General features: G+C 44.2%; 2 protein-coding genes across 5 annotated transcripts in view; one reads left to right on the forward strand and one right to left on the reverse strand.

Moving 5' to 3' along the window:
• The window catches only part of LOC306861737 (protein PHTF2-like), a 51,094-nt gene extending 36,776 nt beyond the window's left edge, over nucleotides 1-14,318 (reverse strand). The window contains exons 1-2 of one of the 4 annotated variants that reach the window (XM_079404165.1): nucleotides 13,806-14,318; nucleotides 6,534-6,620 (exon numbers count right to left, since the gene is read on the reverse strand). The gene's annotated coding sequence lies outside the window, so the exon portion shown is untranslated. The remainder of the gene's footprint in view (nucleotides 1-6,533; nucleotides 6,621-13,805) is intronic. The other 3 variants (XM_079404163.1, XM_079404164.1, XM_079404166.1) reach the window with 3 other exon arrangements.
• An 8-nt stretch (nucleotides 14,319-14,326) lies between these two features.
• On the forward strand, nucleotides 14,327-15,912 carry LOC306861742 (transmembrane protein 60-like). Its single transcript, XM_079404178.1, has 2 exons — nucleotides 14,327-14,480; nucleotides 14,776-15,912. The coding sequence occupies exon 2, from the start codon at nucleotides 14,785-14,787 to the stop codon at nucleotides 15,160-15,162; it is 378 nt and encodes a 125-aa protein (XP_079260304.1). The 5' UTR covers nucleotides 14,327-14,480; nucleotides 14,776-14,784; the 3' UTR covers nucleotides 15,163-15,912.
• Nucleotides 15,913-17,609: the final 1,697 nt, after the last annotated feature.

A 17,609-nucleotide genomic window follows, 5' to 3' on the forward strand; every position in this document is an offset into this window, starting at 1 on the left:
TTAAAAATATATAAAAATTACAACCTATGCTCTCAATGTCAAATGCAGAAACATTAATTCATGCGTTCATGACCTCGAGGCTAGATTATTGTAATGCTTTATTGGGTGGTTGTAAACTCCAGCTGGTTCAAAATACAGCAGGTAGAGTTCTTACTAGAACCAGGAAGTATGACCACATTAGTCCGGTTCTGTCAACACTGCACTGGCTCCCTATTAAACATTGTATACATTTTAAGATCTTGTTAATTACCTATAAAGCCCTGAATGGTTTGGCACCTCAGTATTTGAGTGAAGTGAAGTGAAGTGACATTCAGCCAAGTATGGTGACCCATACTCGGAATTCGTGCTCTGCATTTAACCCATCCAACACACACACACACAGCAGTGAACACACACACACACACAGCAGTGAACACACACACACACACACACACAGCAGTGAACACACACACACACAGCAGTGAACACACACACACACACAGCAGTGAACACACACACACACAGCAGTGAACACACACACACACACCCGGAGTGGGCAGCCATTTTATGCTGCGGCGCCCGGGGAGCAGTTGGGGGTTCGGTGCCTTGCTCAAGGGCACCTCAGTCGTGGTATTGAGGGTGGAGAGAGCGCTGGACATTCACTCCCCCCACCTACAATTCCTGCCGGCCGGGGACTCGAACCCGCAACCTTCGGATTACAAGTCTAACCATTAGGCCACGACTTCCCCTTAAACTTGAGTGAGCTCTTATCACATTATAGTCCTTCACGTCCGCTGTGATCTCAAAACTCTGGCCATTTGATAATACCTAGAATATCAAAATCAACTGCGGGCGGGAGATCGTTTTCCTATTTAGCACCCAAACTCTGGAACAATTTACCGAACACTGTTAGGAGGCAGACACACTGTCAGTTTAAATCTAGATTAAAGACCCATCTCTTTAACCTGGCTTACACATAATACACTATCGCATTTCTATAATTCAAATCAGTTAAAGGATTGTTAGGCTGCATTAATTAGGTCAACCGGAACCGGGAACACTTCCCAAAACACCTGATGTACTTGTTACATTGTTAGAAGAATGACATCTACACTAATATGAGTCTGTTTCTTTCTTATTCCGAGGTCACCGTAGCCACCCAGATCCAGACTGTATCCAGATCAGATGGTGGATCAGCACCTAGAGATGACCTCTACAGCCAGGACACCTAGATGACCCCCAGAGACTGATCCCCAGTGAAGACCCTGTCTCCAAGATGGCCATCGGGACAAGACCACAGGAACCAGATGAGTCCTTTGCACAATGTGACTCTGCTTTAGTCTAGATTTAAACTGCTGATTTTGTCTGGCCAGAGGAGAATGACACTATTTCGACAAACTATTTCCCGTCTAGATACTGTAAAGCTGATATAAAGCCACCCAGCTCTATATCAAGCCGATGTACAGCTGCTTTGACACAATTTGCATTGTTAAAAGCGCTATACCAATAATATTGACTAGGGATGGGCATTTTTAGCAATTTCTTATTTTGATCATCGATAGGTTTAAAAAACGATTGATTGAGTAATCGGGGGCGGAGCGTGTGCGGGGGGCGGGGCATGAACGTAATGCAGATAATGAAAATATCTGAAGGCTATGAAAATGAATGTTAAAAATAAAAATATGACATGAAGTCTATGAAAACATGATTAGATGTTAGATTATGATGCAGCAATGTTATTAAAAAAGAAGCATCTAAGAAAGAATAGCTGCTTGAGGTAAAGCTGACTTTATGCCAATAAACTGAAATCCGTTCTATGATGCTTCCTATGGTATTAATCAGATAACATAACATAAACGTAACATTACAACTTGTATATACACAAAAGGATGCATATGCCAGTGAACTTTAAGTTACGCGCTATAGCTAGAGAGAGAGAGAGAGCACTCCTGCCGTGATGCGCTTTAAACAGCGCGCTGAAACACGGGTAAGGACGGATTTACTAAAGATTTCACATCCTATAAAGTCCTCATTATAATACTTATGTCATTAATGTTTATGACAGATTTGTGCTATATTTTCATCTACATTATCAAGTGATTCCTAAAATTGCCTGCATGTCTTTGAAGCCACACAAAGTAAAAACATCACTGTTGCATTATTATAGGATCGGTATTTTTTTAAAAGAAACCTCTAAAAGCAATATGACCATCTCAAATAACTCATTGCATTGCATTTGAGCATGAAACTAAATACTGGTAATATGCATCGCATTCAGCTGCATGTAAATACATGTTAACATGCCAACGCAATCCTATTAGATTAATCAGATGTGCATGTAGCTAACCCAGACATCACTACTTGATACTCAAGATGGCGCCGAGTATGGCTGCTGTGGTGTGGAACGCTCCCGTACTTTTGTTGTTTTTGTTTGTTTGTTCTGTGTTTAGTCATTCTCTTACTGTCAGTTTTACCAGAGACGAACTACTGGACATAAGGCAACACACACCGGACAATTTTTTTCCGGTTTTTGATTATTCAGACGCTTTGTTGGATGTTTTGGTCGGAGGGGCAGCGGTCCTAGTCAAACGCGCGCTCAGACGGAAAAGAGGGAAGCGCGCCGGCGTGCTGGTTAAACTCCGCGAACGCGGCTTCCGAACTGCGCTCCCAAGCATTCATCTAGCGAATCTCCGATCCCTTCCTAACAAAATGGATGAACTACTTCTCCTCACCCACACAAATAAGGACTTTTCAAACTCTGCTGCATTGTGCTTCACTGAAACCTGGCTGAGTGAAAACATCCCGGATAACATGCTTCATTTGCCGGGATATCAGCTGTTCAGATCAGACCGCATCACGGAGCTAACGGGGAAAACGAGAGGTGGTGGACTATGTTTCTACATAAATGAAGGTTGGTGTTCAGATGTAACAACTCTGAAGATGATGTGTTCTCTTAATTTGGAGGCCTTCTTCATAAACTGTAAGCCGTTCTATTCGCCCCGAGAGATTTCCTCCTTCATTCTCGTGAATGTGTATGTGCCTCCGGACGCGTGCGTGAGCGCCGCGATGCAACAGCTGGCCGAACAAATATCTGAAACAGAGCAAAGGTACCCGGACTCTTTTTTAATCATTCTTGGAGATTTTAATAAAGCAAATCTCTCCCGCGAACTGCCAAAATACAGACAGCACGTTACATGTCCCACCAGAGACAGTAATATATTGGATCATTGTTACACAATAATTAAAGATGCATATCACTCTGTCCCACGGGCAGCTCTGGGGCTCTCTGATCACTCTTTGGTTCATCTCATACCGACCTATAGGCAAAAACTCAAATCTTCTAAGCCTGTATTAAGAACTGTTAAGAGATGGACTAATGAAGCAGAGCAAGATTTAAAAGCTTGTTTTGACCTCACTGATTGGAGTGTTTTTGAAGCCGCTGCCACCGATCTGGATGAGCTCACAGAGACTGTAACATCATATATCAGTTTCTGTGAGGATATATGCATCCCCACCAGGACATTCTTATCATTCAATAATGATAAACCGTGGTTTACTGGGAAACTCAAACAGCTTCGTCAGGCCAAAGAGGACGCTTACAGAAGTGGGGATAAAATCTTGTATAACCAGGCCAGGAACCGACTAACAAAGGAGATCAGAGTGGATAAAAAGAACTACTCTGAGAAGTTGAAAAAAGAACTTTCAGACAACGATCCGGCGTCGGTATGGACTGGTCTGAGGAACATCACCATGTACAAGGCACCACCCCCACAGTCTGTGGAGAATCAACAACTGGCTGACGATCTCAATGTGTTTTACTACAGATTTGAAAAGGCCAGACTGACACCCAGCACCCGCTCTGATCTGCACTTCACACATTCACCTTCCCCCCTGCAACCCCTCTTACTCCCTCCCCCACCATTCTACCTGCGTTTAAAGTCTGTGTAGAGGATGTGAACCGGGTCTTCAGAAAACAGAAATCTAGGAAAGCTTCAGGACCAGACGGTATTTCACCTGCCTGTCTAAAAGTCTGTGCTGACCAATTGGCCCCCATCTTTACACAAATCTTCAACAGATCTCTGGAGCTGTGTGAAGTTCCCTGCTGCTTCAAACGCTCCACCATCATTACCGTCCCCAAAAAGCCCAAAATCACTAGACTTAATGACTACAGACCTGTCGCACTCACGTCTGTGGTCATGAAGTCACTTGAGAGACTGGTCCTGGCCTACCTGAAGGACATCACTAGACCCTTGCTGGATCCTCTTCAGTTTGCCTATAGAGCAAACAGGTCTGTGGATGACTCTGTCAATATGGGACTGCATTACATCCTGCAACACCTCGACAAACCTGGGAATTATGCAAGGATCTTATTTGTGGACTTCAGCTCGGCCTTCAATACCATCATACCTGACCTTCTCTCAGACAAACTGAGACAGCTCTCTGTGCCCTCCTCCATCTGTCAGTGGATCACCAGCTTCCTGACAGACAGGCAGCAGCTAGTGAGGCTGGGCAAACTCACATCCAGGACTCTCACCATCAGCACTGGCGCCCCTCAGGGTTGCGTTCTCTCCCCACTGCTCTTCTCCCTCTACACGAATGACTGCACATCAAAGGACCCCTCTGTCAAGCTCCTGAAGTTTGCGGACGACACTACAGTCATAGGCCTCATCAAGGACGGTGACGAGTCTGCTTACAGACAGGAAGTTGAGCAGCTGGCTGTCTGGTGCAGTCTTAACAACCTGGAGCTGAACACGCTCAAAACTGTGGAGATGATAGTGGACTTCAGGAGAAACCCCCCTGCTCTCCCCCCACTCACCATCATGAACAGCACTGTGACTTCAGTAGAGTCATTCAGATTCCTGGGCACCACCAAGACCTGAAGTGGGACAATCACATTGACTCTATTGCGAAAAAGGCCCAGCAGAGGCTGTATTTCCTCCGCCAGCTAAGGAAGTTCAACCTGCCTCAGGAGCTGCTGAAACAGTTCTACTCTGCAATCATTGAGTCTGTCCTATGCTCTTCTATAACTGTTTGGTTTGGTTCAGCTACCAAAACAGACATCAGAAGACTACAACGGACAGTTAGGACTGCTGAGAGAATTATCGGTGCCCCTCTGCCCAGCCTCCAAGAACTTTACACCTCCAGAGTGAGGAAAAGGGCTAAGAAAGTCACTCTGGACCCCTCACACCCAGCTCACTCTCTCTTTGTACTGTTGCCCTCTGGCCGGCGCTACAGATCACTGAGCACCAGAACAGCCAGACACAAGAACAGTTTTTTCCCCCAGGCCGTATCCCACCTGAACAACACATAACACACCCCGGTACTGTACATCTGTAAATAACTCATCAAACCTTCATCTGTACATAGGACACATGCACATTCACAGTTCTGTCTATGGTCATGTCTCTTTTCTGTATATTTTTATTTCTATTGTTATTCTTAATTATTGTATATTCTCTTCATTAGTGTTCTTTATCACCTTAATTATATGTTGTCTGCACTATGTTTGTACTTTCTGTACTGGAAGCTCATAACACCAAGACAAATTCCTTGTGTGTGCAAACACACTTGGCAATAAAGCTCTTTCTGATTCTGATTCTGACTTCGAAGCCAAGCTTCTCTCTCTTCTCACGTCTATACTTTGAACCCCATGCTGTTGCAAGCTAAACAATCAGACCTCAGGATGCCGCCCAAAGAGCTGCTCTAACCAATCAGAAACTATTTATTTTTTCCCCACGATCATCGTATTTCATGATCGATCCCGTCCTGCTGTCATTAATGGATGCTTTTACAGCAGCAGCGGCGCTTCGTTACGCAACAATAAATAAAACCGTTCTAGACAAAACCAGCAGGAAATAAACACACACACACGTCCATCTACTGATGTGTAACCCAACACATGGCTGTACATGTTTCATGAAGGAGATGGACAGCAGTGTGTGTGTCACATGTGATACTGTGTGTGTGTGTGTGTGTGTGTGTGTGTCTCCGGAGGTCACACTGCAGCATGTGTGAGTGTGTGTGTTCTTCACAGGCTAAATAAAGCAGCGTGTCTTCCTGCATGCATCTGTAAGAGGAAACAGTCACATTTATACTGCCTCTTAACCCTCATGCTGAAACTCAACTCAAAGCACAAACTCACAACTATACACACACACACACACAAAGAGACACATATGAGAATATGTCAGTGTGAGATTATTCTTAACCCATCTGGCTAAACGAACCCGTCAGAAGATGAAGTCAGGACTTGTTCAGATGAGTCTATGAAACACACGAGTGAACAGATGGATGAGATGAAGAGCGCTGTGAGGAAAAACTTTGATCTCTGGATAGACGAGAAGCTATTCATGGAACAAACAACCTAAAATAACCTGCAGAAGCTGCAGTGCTCAACGCTCCAGACACTCACAGGTGGAAAATCACTGAGCTCAGAGTTAAAAACAGACACACACACACACACTCTCGATTCAGTCCAGACACATTAACACTCATATTTCAGTCCATCACACACAAGAGAACGATTCAGAAATGCTTCACTCTGAAGAACTTACTGAGAATCTGATGGAGCGCTGCTGCAGGCCGAGCGACTGACATGAGCGAGAACACAACACCGACTCAAGGTCAAAGCAGACACACCGCTGCGGAGAGAGAGAGAGAGAGAGAGAGATACATGAGGGAGAGAGACCGAGAGAGACATGAGAGGAGTATCAAACGTGTTGATTCAAGTGTATTCAAGAGAACAAACACTGAACTACTGACATCATGTGTGTCACAGAATATACTGTGTGTTTTCATACAATCAGTCAGGCCTCTCACTAATTGAAGGTGTGTGTGTGTGTGTGTAGATGCTCCTCATCAAAACACACACACACACACACACACACACATTCAGTCCCAGCCGCTCACTCACATCTGGACACAGATTCACTGAAGAACTGAATGTTTTCTGTTGTTACTGGTCTGTAAGTGGTCTGTTCATGACAGCGGTGTCTGCTCAGATCAACAGAAGCAATGATTGTGAATCAGTGAATCAGGATCCCCCGGTGCAGAGAGTAGTGACGCGCTGGTCCTCGCACTCAGAGGCTATGCTGCAGGCGGCTCTTGATGACGTCGACTGGGACATGTTCCGGGCGAGTTCTTCTGACGTCAGCGAGTTCACGGATGTAGCATTAAGCTTTGTAAACACGCTAACCGAGCAAGCTACAGAAACAATAACAATAAGGACATTCTCCAACCAGAAACCGTGGGTGGACAGAACAATCCGTGCTGCGGTTAACACACGCACTGCCGCTTACAATGAGGCTCTTCTGACCGGGAATATGAGCGAGTACAAAGCATCGTGCTATGCTCTCCGACGCGCAGTAAGAGCCGCTAAACACAGATACAGAGAGAGAATTGAGTCTCATTTCCAGCTCAATGACTCTCGACGGATGTGGCAGGGACTGAGGACCATCTGTGCCTTCGGAAACAAATCCTCCGCGGAGGTGAGAGCAGATCCGTTGCTGGCCGACGAGTTAAACACCTTCTTCGGCCGCTTCGATTGCAACGGCGGCGGCACGTCTCTGCCATCCAGCGCGTCAGGAAGCAGTAGGCAGAGCAGCGATGATCCTGTAATCACCGTGTCGGAGGATGAGGTTCGGAGGGCGCTAAAGAAAGTGAACGTCAGGAAAGCAGCCGGACCGGATGGGATAACCGGCCGTGTTCTGAGGTCCTGCGCTGATCAGCTCGCTGGTTTGTTCACGTCTATCTTTAATGAGTCCCTTGCTACCTCCGTGGTTGCCACCTCATTTAAAAAATCCGTAATAATCCCTGTGTCTAAGAACAATAAACCCCTCTTGCCTGAATGACTATCGCCCAGTTGCCCTCACTTCTATAGTCATGAAGGTTTTTGAGAGACTTGTAAAGAGCCACATCTGCTCCTCCATACCTGATACTTTGGACCCTCTTCAGTTTGCCTATCGCCCAAACAGATCTACGGACAATGCCATCTCTCACGTCCTCCACTCTTCCCTCACACACTTGGACAGTAACAATGGGAATTATGTAAGACTGCTATTCATTGATTATAGCTCAGGTTTCAACACTATAGTCCCCATCAAGCTGGCTTCTAAACTCACAGACCTCGGCCTAAACTCCTCACTCTGTGACTGGATTCAAGACTTCCTCACCGGCAGACCTCAAGTGGTGAAAGTTGGCCAGTTCACCTCAAACTCCATCACCTTGAACGTAGGAGCCCAACAGGGCTGTGTCCTGAGTCCCCTGCTCTACTCTCTCTACACGCATGACTGCGTATCCTCTCACAGCTCCACATCTATTATCAAATTCGCTGATGATACTGTGGTTCTGGGCCTCATCTCCAACAACGATGAGACCGCATACTTGGATGAGGTAGAGCGACTCACATCATGGTGCCAGGACAACTGTCTCTCTCTGAATGTGAGCAAAACTAAAGAGCTGATCATGGACTTTAGGAAGAGACAGCAGCAACCCTACACTCCTCTTATGATCAGTGGGACCCCTGTGGAGAGGGTGAGCAGCTTCAAGTACCTCGGTGTAAACATCTCCGAGAACCTGACTTGGACTACACACATCCAAACACAGGTTAAGAAAGCCAGGCAAAGACTGTACCATCTGCGACAGCTGAGGAAATTCAGGGTCTCACCAGCAATCCTGAAAACTTTCTATTCAGGGACCATAGAAAGTGTATTGACTCAGTGCATCTCAGTGTGGTATGGAAACAGCTCCAATCAGGACTGCAAAGCACTACAGAGAGTTGTGCGCTTAGCTGAGCGCATCTCAGGGTCTGCTCTCCCCTCTCTGCAGGACATCTACCTCAAACGCTGCAAAAATAGAGCTGTCAAAATCATCAAGGACTCAAATCACCCTGGTAACCGTCTATTCACTTTGCTTTCATCTGGTAAGCGCTTCCGTAGCCTGATGGCAAAAACTGAGAGACTTAGGAGGAGCTTCTTCCCCCAGGCCATCAGGCTCCTAAACTCTAACTCTGTGTCATAACATCACTTGAATCCATGTTAACATCACTTTATCAATAAGCTATTCATAATTTTTTCTACCTCATATGCTGCTATTTAGAAGAATCAGAATCAGAATGAGCTTTATTGGCCAAGTATGTTTACACATACAAGGAATTTGCTGTAGTGACAGAAGCTCCACAGTGCAACAGAAAGACAGTAACAGGACAGGACACAGATAATAAAAGAATAATACAAATATCCAAATATGCAATGTACAAAACAGCAAAAACACAATATATAATATAGACAACTATGTATGTACAGGTCAAGTATGTGCAAATTAGAACTGAGAAAATAAAGATAAAATTAGTGTTCCACATTTATTGTTGAGTGTTCATGAGATGGATTGCCTGAAGGAAGAATCTGTTCCTGTGTCTGGTCGTTCTGGTGCTCAGAGCTCTGTAGCGTCGACCAGACGGTAACAGTTCAAAGAGGGAGTGTGCTGGATGTGAGGGGTCCAGAGTGATTTTACCAGCCCTTTTGCTCACTCTGGATTAGGGCTCTGGGTATCGTTCAAAAATTTTCGATGTCGATACCGATACCTTGAGTTCGATACCGGTTCCTGAACGATACTTTTTTCGATACCAGTTTTATGAAATCAGTTTTAATAAGATTACATTATCTCAAAAAACTATTTTTTTAGCTTGTTGATATTTATACAGACTCAAAGCCTCATCTCCTGAGCCACTGCACAAAGGAACAAAATATATCCAACACAATAAATAAATAAATAATTTTAATAAAGTTCAAATAGTTTTCAGTTTACACATCTGTTAGGCTACGTTTACATTAGTGCGTGTTCATTTTAAAACACAAAGCTCAGAATCATCACTTCTAGGTTGTTAAAGACTAAAAGAAATTTTAAATCTTCATCCACTTTCATAAGTGGGTGTTTTCTTTTCTTTCACCATGTTTTATTGTTATTAAATTCTGGTGTAGTATGTCTAATTATTTGAATGCATAAAAACATTATTTAAATTTATTCTTAAAATAGCCTTATGAAATGTTTTATGTCTTCATTTGAAAACCAGATACAGAACACAGAATTTCTGAGGAAAAATAAAACATTAATTTAATTTCTCTTTAAATTATTGAAAATCAAAGTTTATTTATTTTGGCAAACAAAGGGGGGTTACTATTAAAATTAAAACATGGAATAACTGTTGTGTGATCATTACTAAAAAAAAAAAAAAAAAAAGTTTTAATAATTTTAATAGTAGCCTAGTATTAGCAGTGCTGTCTGCTGAACAATATTAATATATTTCTGCCGCAGTGTCTTCCAAGTTAAACCGAACTTTTATTTTGACGGGTTGTCTGTAATACCTTTACAGTTCTGTGTGTATATGATATGAGTTAGTTTTACTCAAATCAAACGGTAAAATGCTCATGAAGTGACTCTCAGAGCAGGTCTGGAGATGTTGTTCATGTGTTTATGTCCTCATTTAGAGAGATGGCAGACGCTGAAATGACCGCGAGCGTCATGCGAACTTCAGTCTGTGTATAATAAACAAACCGCGCGATTTAAAGAGCGGACTGCTCCGTGCGCTTTCGAATTGCTCTCGCGGATGTCAAACACTGATCAATCAGCGCCAATGCATGAGGCCAATCAGTGTGGTGTCGTCTGCGAACTTCAGGAGCTTGACAGAGGGGTCTTTAGATGTGCAGTCGTTGGTGTAGAGGGAGAAGAGCAGTGGGGAGAGAACGCAGCCCTGAGGAGCTCCAGTACTGATGGTTCGAGTGCTGGATGTGAATTTTCCAAGCTTTACTAACTGCTGTCTGTCTGTCAGGAAGCTGTTGATCCACTGGCAGACGGAGGTGGGGACGGAGAGCTTGGTTAGTTTATTCTGAAGGGTTTCCGTGGTGATGGTGTTAAAAGCGGAGCTGAATTCCACAAACAGGATCCTCACATAAGTCCCTGGTCTGTCCAGATGCTGCAGGATGAAGTGCAGTCCCATGTTGACTGCATCATCCACAGACCTGTTTGCTCTGTAGGCAAACTGCAGGGGGTCCAGTAAGGGTCCAGTGATGTCCTTCAGATGAGCCAAAACCAGTCTTTGGAATGATTTCATGGCTACAGACGTTAGGGCCACAGGTCTGTAGTCATTAAGTCCAGTAATTTTGTGTTTCTTTGGGACGGGGATGATGGTGGAGCGTTTGAAGCATGAGGGGACTTCACACAGCTCCAGTGATCTATTGAAGATCTGTGTGAAGATGGGGGCCAGCTGATCAGCACAGGTTTTTAGACAGGCTGGTGACACACCGTCTGGGCCTGGTGTTTTCCTTCTTTTGTTTTTCCTGAAGACCTGGCACACATCGTCTTCGCTGATTTGAATCGTAGGTGTGGGGGAGAGAGGGGTTGCTGGAGGTGTGAATGGTTGTGTGGAGGGGTGTTCTGGGCGGGTGTGGGGTGATCGTTCAAAACGACAAAAGAACTCGTTTAAGTCGTCTGCCAGGTGTTGATTCTCCAGAGTGCTGGGGGATGGTGTCTTGTAACTGGTGATGTCCTTCAATCCTATCCACACTGAAGCAGGATCACTGGAAGATAATTTTTTCCTGAGCTTGTCAGAATAATTCCTCTTTGCCACTCTGATCTCCTTTTCCAGTGTGTATTTGGCCTGTTTGTACAAGACTTTATCCCCTTTTCTGTGAGCATCTTCTTTGGCCTGACGGAGCTGTCTGAGTTTGGCAGTGAACCATGGTTTGTCATTGTTGTAGAATAGATGAGTCCTGGTAGGAATGCACATTTCCTCACAGAAACTGATATAAGATGTTATCAGTTTCTGATAACATAAGAGATATAAGAGACTTTATAGTCTCTGTGAGCTTGTCCAGATCGGTGGCAGCGGCTTCAAAAACAGTCCAGTTGCTCACTCTCTGTGATCAGATCAGTGAGTTTCTGTAAAGCTGTGCTCACGTGTGCTTGCGGTGGAATGTAGACACTCACGAATGAACGAGCAGAACTCCCGCGGCGAATAGAACGGCTTGCAGTTAATGAAGAGCGTTTCTAGATCTGAACAGCACATCTTCTTTAACACAGTTACATCTGTACACCACCTCTCATTGATGTAAAAGCACGTCCCGCCGTCGCGTGATGTCCCCGTTGATTCCACATCCCGATGTGCTCTGATCAGCTGGTAATTAGGCAGATGAATCGCGCTGTCCGGTATGTCACCATTCAGCCAGGTTTCCGTGAAACACGGAGCAGCAGAGTTAGAAAAGTCCTTGTTTGTCCGGGAGAGCAGAAGGAGTTCGTCCGTTTTGTTGGGTAGAGATTGTTGGGAGATTCGCTAGATGGATGCTAGGCAACGCCGTTCTAAATCCGCGCTGACAAAGTTTCACGAGCGCCCCGTCTCTCTTCCCCCGCCGGCGCCTCCTGTAGCGTTTGACCAGAGCTATGGCTCCACCAACTACAATGTCCAGCAAAACGTCAGAAAAATCAAAATCCGGTAAAAGATTTTGTGGTGTGTTCTGCCGAATGTTCAGCAGGTCATCCCTTGCAAAACTGATCATATTTGAAAAACAAAAAACAGGAAAAACAAACAAAAACAGTACAAACACTGGAGAGCAACGCAGAATAACTGCCATCATCGGCGCAATTTTTCTTAACGAGGCCATTTTTCTTCATTTAAAAACCCTGTACAACTTTTTTAACATTCTTTTGCACATTCCTGTTATATTACTATTTGTCAACAACATACTGACCTGCACATTTATATTTTTTTATCTTTTATTTTATTCTTTTTATTTTTTTCTACTTTTCTTTTTCTTAATATTTGTCTATACAATTGCACTGTCCTTGGAGTGTGTGTGTGTGTATGATGTGTGTGTGTGTCTGTTTGTTGTGTGTGTTTGTGTGTGTGTGTGTGTGTGTGTGTGTGTCTGTTGTGTGTTTGTTTGTGTGTGTGTGTGTGTGTGTGTGTCTGTCTGTATGTTTGTTGTGTGTGTATGTGTGTGTATATGACTGTATGGTGTGTGTGTGTGTGTGTGTGTGTGTGTGTGTGTGTGTGTGTGTATGTATGTGTGTATGTATGTGTGTGTGTGTCTGTCTGTTTGTTGTGTGTGTGTGTCTGTTTGTATGTTTGTTGTGTGTGTATATGACTGTATGGTGTGTGTGTGTGTGTGTCTGTCTGTCTGTTGTGTGTGTATATGACTGTATGGTGTGTGTGTGTGTGTGTGTGTGTGTGTGTGTGTGTGTGTCTGTCTGTTTGTTGTGTGTGTGTGTGTGTGTGTGTGTGTGTGTGTGTGTGTGTGTGTGTGTATGACTGTATGGTGTGTGTGTGTGTGTGTGTGTGTGTCTGTCTGTTTGTTGTGTGTGTGTGTGTGTGTGTGTGTGTGTGTGTGTGTGTGTGTGTCTGTCTGTTTGTTGTGTGTGTGTGTGTGTGTGTGTGTGTGTGTGTGTGTGTGTGTGTGTGCGTCTGTCTGTCTGTTTGTTGTGTGTGTATATGACTGTATGGTGTGTATGTGTGTGTGTGTGTGTGTGTGTGTGTGTGTGTGTGTGTGTGTGTGTGTCTGTCTGTCTGTCTGTCTGTTGTGTGTGTATATGACTGTATGGTGTGTGTGTGTGTGTGTGTGTGTGTGTGTGTGTGTGTGTGTGTGTGTGTCTGTCTGTTTGTTGTGTGTGTGTGTGTGTGTGTGTGTGTGTGTGTGTGTGTGTGTGTGTGTGTGTGTCTGTCTGTTTGTTGTGTGTGTGTGTGTATGTGTGTGTGTGTGTGTGTGTGTGTGTGTCTGTCTGTCTGTTTGTTGTGTGTGTGCTGGTTTTCATGTAAGTTACAGATCCTCATCTCTTACCGTTACGCGCCGCTTCAGTCGTTCATGCTCGACACACCGACGGAAGATTGTCGTGATGAAGATGATGATGAAGATCGCTGCTGATTTCAGTGTCGCTGTCTCTCAAAGCGTTTACTGAAGAATCGCCCGCAGATCCGCGTTACCGGCGCGCACGGAATAAACGCGCAGCCCAATTGACGCAATCTTCACTTTCACGCTGAATAATAACGAGCGTTAACCGCGCGAAACCCGTCCTAACGACCGTTAAACGCGAGACTCGTGAGGGATGTGTGCCGCAGATACAGAGACTGGCGGACGCGCGCGCAGGCGTGAATAACGGTCGAGTTTGGCGCCCTCTGCAGGTCACATGACCGCAGCGCTTCAGCGCGTCTACTCGCGTTCTTTAACCTCTCATAATGCGACAAGAACGCATGTCCAGCTGAAATAACAGATGACTAAACGTTACACAACTCCTGAAACGATGGTCAGCTGATCGGTGTTTCTATGGACGCCGATATTCCACACATCCGGGACACGCTAACAGAATCCCGGTGTGATTGACAGCTGCAGACAACAGCGCGCGTCCCAACAAAGACAAAGAACGATTCACTCTGTTTTGATTGCGATGAGGGTCGTTTAATCACGGGTCTGATGAGAGTTGACGGGTGATCCTGCGGGCTTCGGCGGGACCGTGCGGTGAGTGACGTCATGCGCGTGATGATGATGATGATGGTGGTGATGATGATGATTGTGGTGGTGATGATGATGATGATGGTGGTGATGATGATGATGATGGTGGTGATGATGATGATGATGGTGGTGATGATGATGATGATGATGATGGTGGTGATGATGATGATGATGATTGTGGTGATGATGATTGTGGTGGTGGTGATGATGGTGGTGATGATGATGATGATGATGATTGTGGTGATGATGATGATGGTGGTGGTCACTGCTGGTCACTGACCTGCTCTGCTTGTGTGGTCAGTCGGTGCAGATGTCTCTGGCTCAGCGGGTTCTGCTCACCTGGATCTTCACGCTCCTCTTCCTCATCCTGCTGGTTCTGAAGCTGGATGGAAAGGTCCGCTGGAGCTGGTTCCTGGTGTTTCTGCCCGTCTGGGTGTTTGATGGAGCTCTGCTGCTGATGCTGGCCGTGAGGCTGGCGGGCCGCTGCCGGACCGGGCTCGACCCGCGGCTGAAGCTCTGGTATCTGCTGGCTCTGATGATGAAGGTGGGCTTCTGTGTGACTCTGTGCGCGCGGCTGGAGCAGCTGACCCACCTGCGGCTGCTGATCGTCTGTGTGCCGCTCTGGACACTGCTGACCGGAGCCCTGATCCAGCTGGGCTTCCACATCCTGCCCCAGCACACACACTAAACACACACACTACACACTGACACTACACACACACACACACACACACACACTACACACTGACACTACACACACACACACACATGTTGGTTTTTGTGGTTTATGGGGACTCTCCATAGGCGTAATGGTTTTTATACTGAACAAACTGTGTGTGCTATTGCCCTACACCAACCCTACACCTAAACTTAGCCCTCACAGGAGACTTTGTGCATTTTTAGATTTTCAAAAAAACACCATTTAGTATGTTTTTTAAGCCTTTTGAATTACGGGGACATAGGCAGTGTCCTCATAAACCACCTTCATATTGTAATACCTCTGTCATACCCATGTCATTATACAGTGGGGATCGAAAGTTTGGGTACCCCTTGCAGAATCTGTGAAAATGTGGATAATTTTACCAAAATAAGAGAGATCATACAAAATGCATGTTATTTTTTATTTAGTACTGTCCTGAGTAAGATATTTTCCATAAAAGATGTTATGTTATTTTCCATTAAAAATGTTATATCTTACTCAGGACAGCACTAAATAAAAAATAACATGCATTTTGTATGATCTCTCTTATTTTGGTAAAATTATCCACATTTTCACAGATTCTGCAAGGGGTTCCCAAACTTTCGCATGCCACTGTACAAATTTCGTACAACTGTCCTCATAAACCACATAAACATACACACACATATACACACACACACACTCACTCACACACACACACACACACATACAGCGCTGGCCAAAATGATCAGAACACTAGTGTTATCAGCAGCTAAACATGGTTTGAAGTCAGTTATTTCTATCTTCTGTAGTGTGTCAGTAGGAAATATCAGTTTATATTTCCAAACATTAATTCAGCCATTAATTGTAATAATCCAGTGAGATGTTTGAGATCTGATCTGATCATCATCAGTCTGTCTGGAGTGACATGAAGAAACAGAACAAACTGAGACTAAATCCAGAAGAACTGTGTCTCTGCTTCAAGAAACCTCCTGCAAAGCTACAGAACTGTTAACAGTTTTAGATACTTGTGTAAAAATGTTGTAAAATAAGGATTCTGTCAAAAATACTGTCATAAATAGATTTTCTTTATCAATTCACTTTATTAAAGTCCGGGTGAACCGGAAGTTGCTGCAGACTTTATTTCAGTGTAGTGACGTATTTCCAGCAGAATATTGAATAGAGGGCAGGGTTTTATTTTAGCGCTCCTCCACTCTGTCTCTCACTCACAGAAACCGAACGGTCAGAGGGGTGTGTTTAAGGATGTTCTGCCCAAGCCGTCAAACTGACGTCATCTAAAAAGGAACGCCATTCCAGAGGGAAGTAAATGTTCAGATTTTGATTAAAGATTACCAAGGCAAACTATTTTTTTTTCAACAGATTAACTTGCACGGATTAATTGTTAACATAAAGACTAGCAATGTGCAATTAGTAAATAAAGTCCATTTTGATTTCATGCCGACTTTAACTAAATGAAATCAGCATTTGTTGTGAGCATCCTTTGTGTTTAAAGCAGCTTCTGTCCTCGGTGCTCTTGAGCAGAGTTTCTCAGGAGCTTTGCAGGAGGTTTCTTGAAGCGTCTCGGAGACACAGTTCTTCTGGATTTAGTCTCAGTTTGTTCTGTTTCTTCATGTCACTCCAGACAGACTGATGATGATCAGATCAGATCTCAAACATCTCACTGGATTATTACAATTAATGGCTAAATTAATGTTTGGAAATATAAACTGATATTTCCTACTGACACACTACAGCAGAAGATAGAAATAACTGACTTAAAAACCATTTTTAGCTGCTGATATACTAGTGTTCTGATCATTTTGGCCAGCGCTGTAAGAGGGTTGTACATGATCACTCTTCAGTGTTTCTACAGAGAACTAACATTCCGGTATTTCTGTTTCTTCTCCTTTTCTTTCTTTCTTTTTTTTTTTTAAAGAGAAATTTGACTCTTAAATGAATTTTGTACATTTGAGTTTCAATAATATGTGGTTTTATGTGTGTGTTTTGATCTTGTAAATATATGTCCATGTGCTGCTGGTGTTGTAATGGAGATTGAGTTTTTCTCAGGTGAATCTCTTATTGCCAGCAGATGTTTTTCTGTAGCTGAAGCCAGACTGATGAAGGGAAGTACAGTGAAACTCAGTACAGAATAAAGCCACTGCAGCGATGAATGTGAGTCTGTTCATTCTTCACATTATCTGATGGCGCAGGAATCTGTCAGTCCAACAACATCAGGCTTGAGCAGTTTCCAAGATACAGCCAGCCAAAATACAGACAGTCACAATACCATGAAGCTCAAAATATCTCCTAACTCTTGATACAGCCGTGTGACCTGAAGATGTTAATAAATCATCACAGATTATGGTGATTTTTATCTAATCACGGCTGCGAGATTCCTGCAGTATCATCTGAAGTGGTGTAATAAACTAACTGGCATTGAAAATCACATCACATTG

This window comes from Barbus barbus (assembly GCF_936440315.1).
Source record: "Barbus barbus genome assembly, chromosome: 42".
NCBI classification, from domain to species: domain Eukaryota; kingdom Metazoa; phylum Chordata; class Actinopteri; order Cypriniformes; family Cyprinidae; genus Barbus; species Barbus barbus.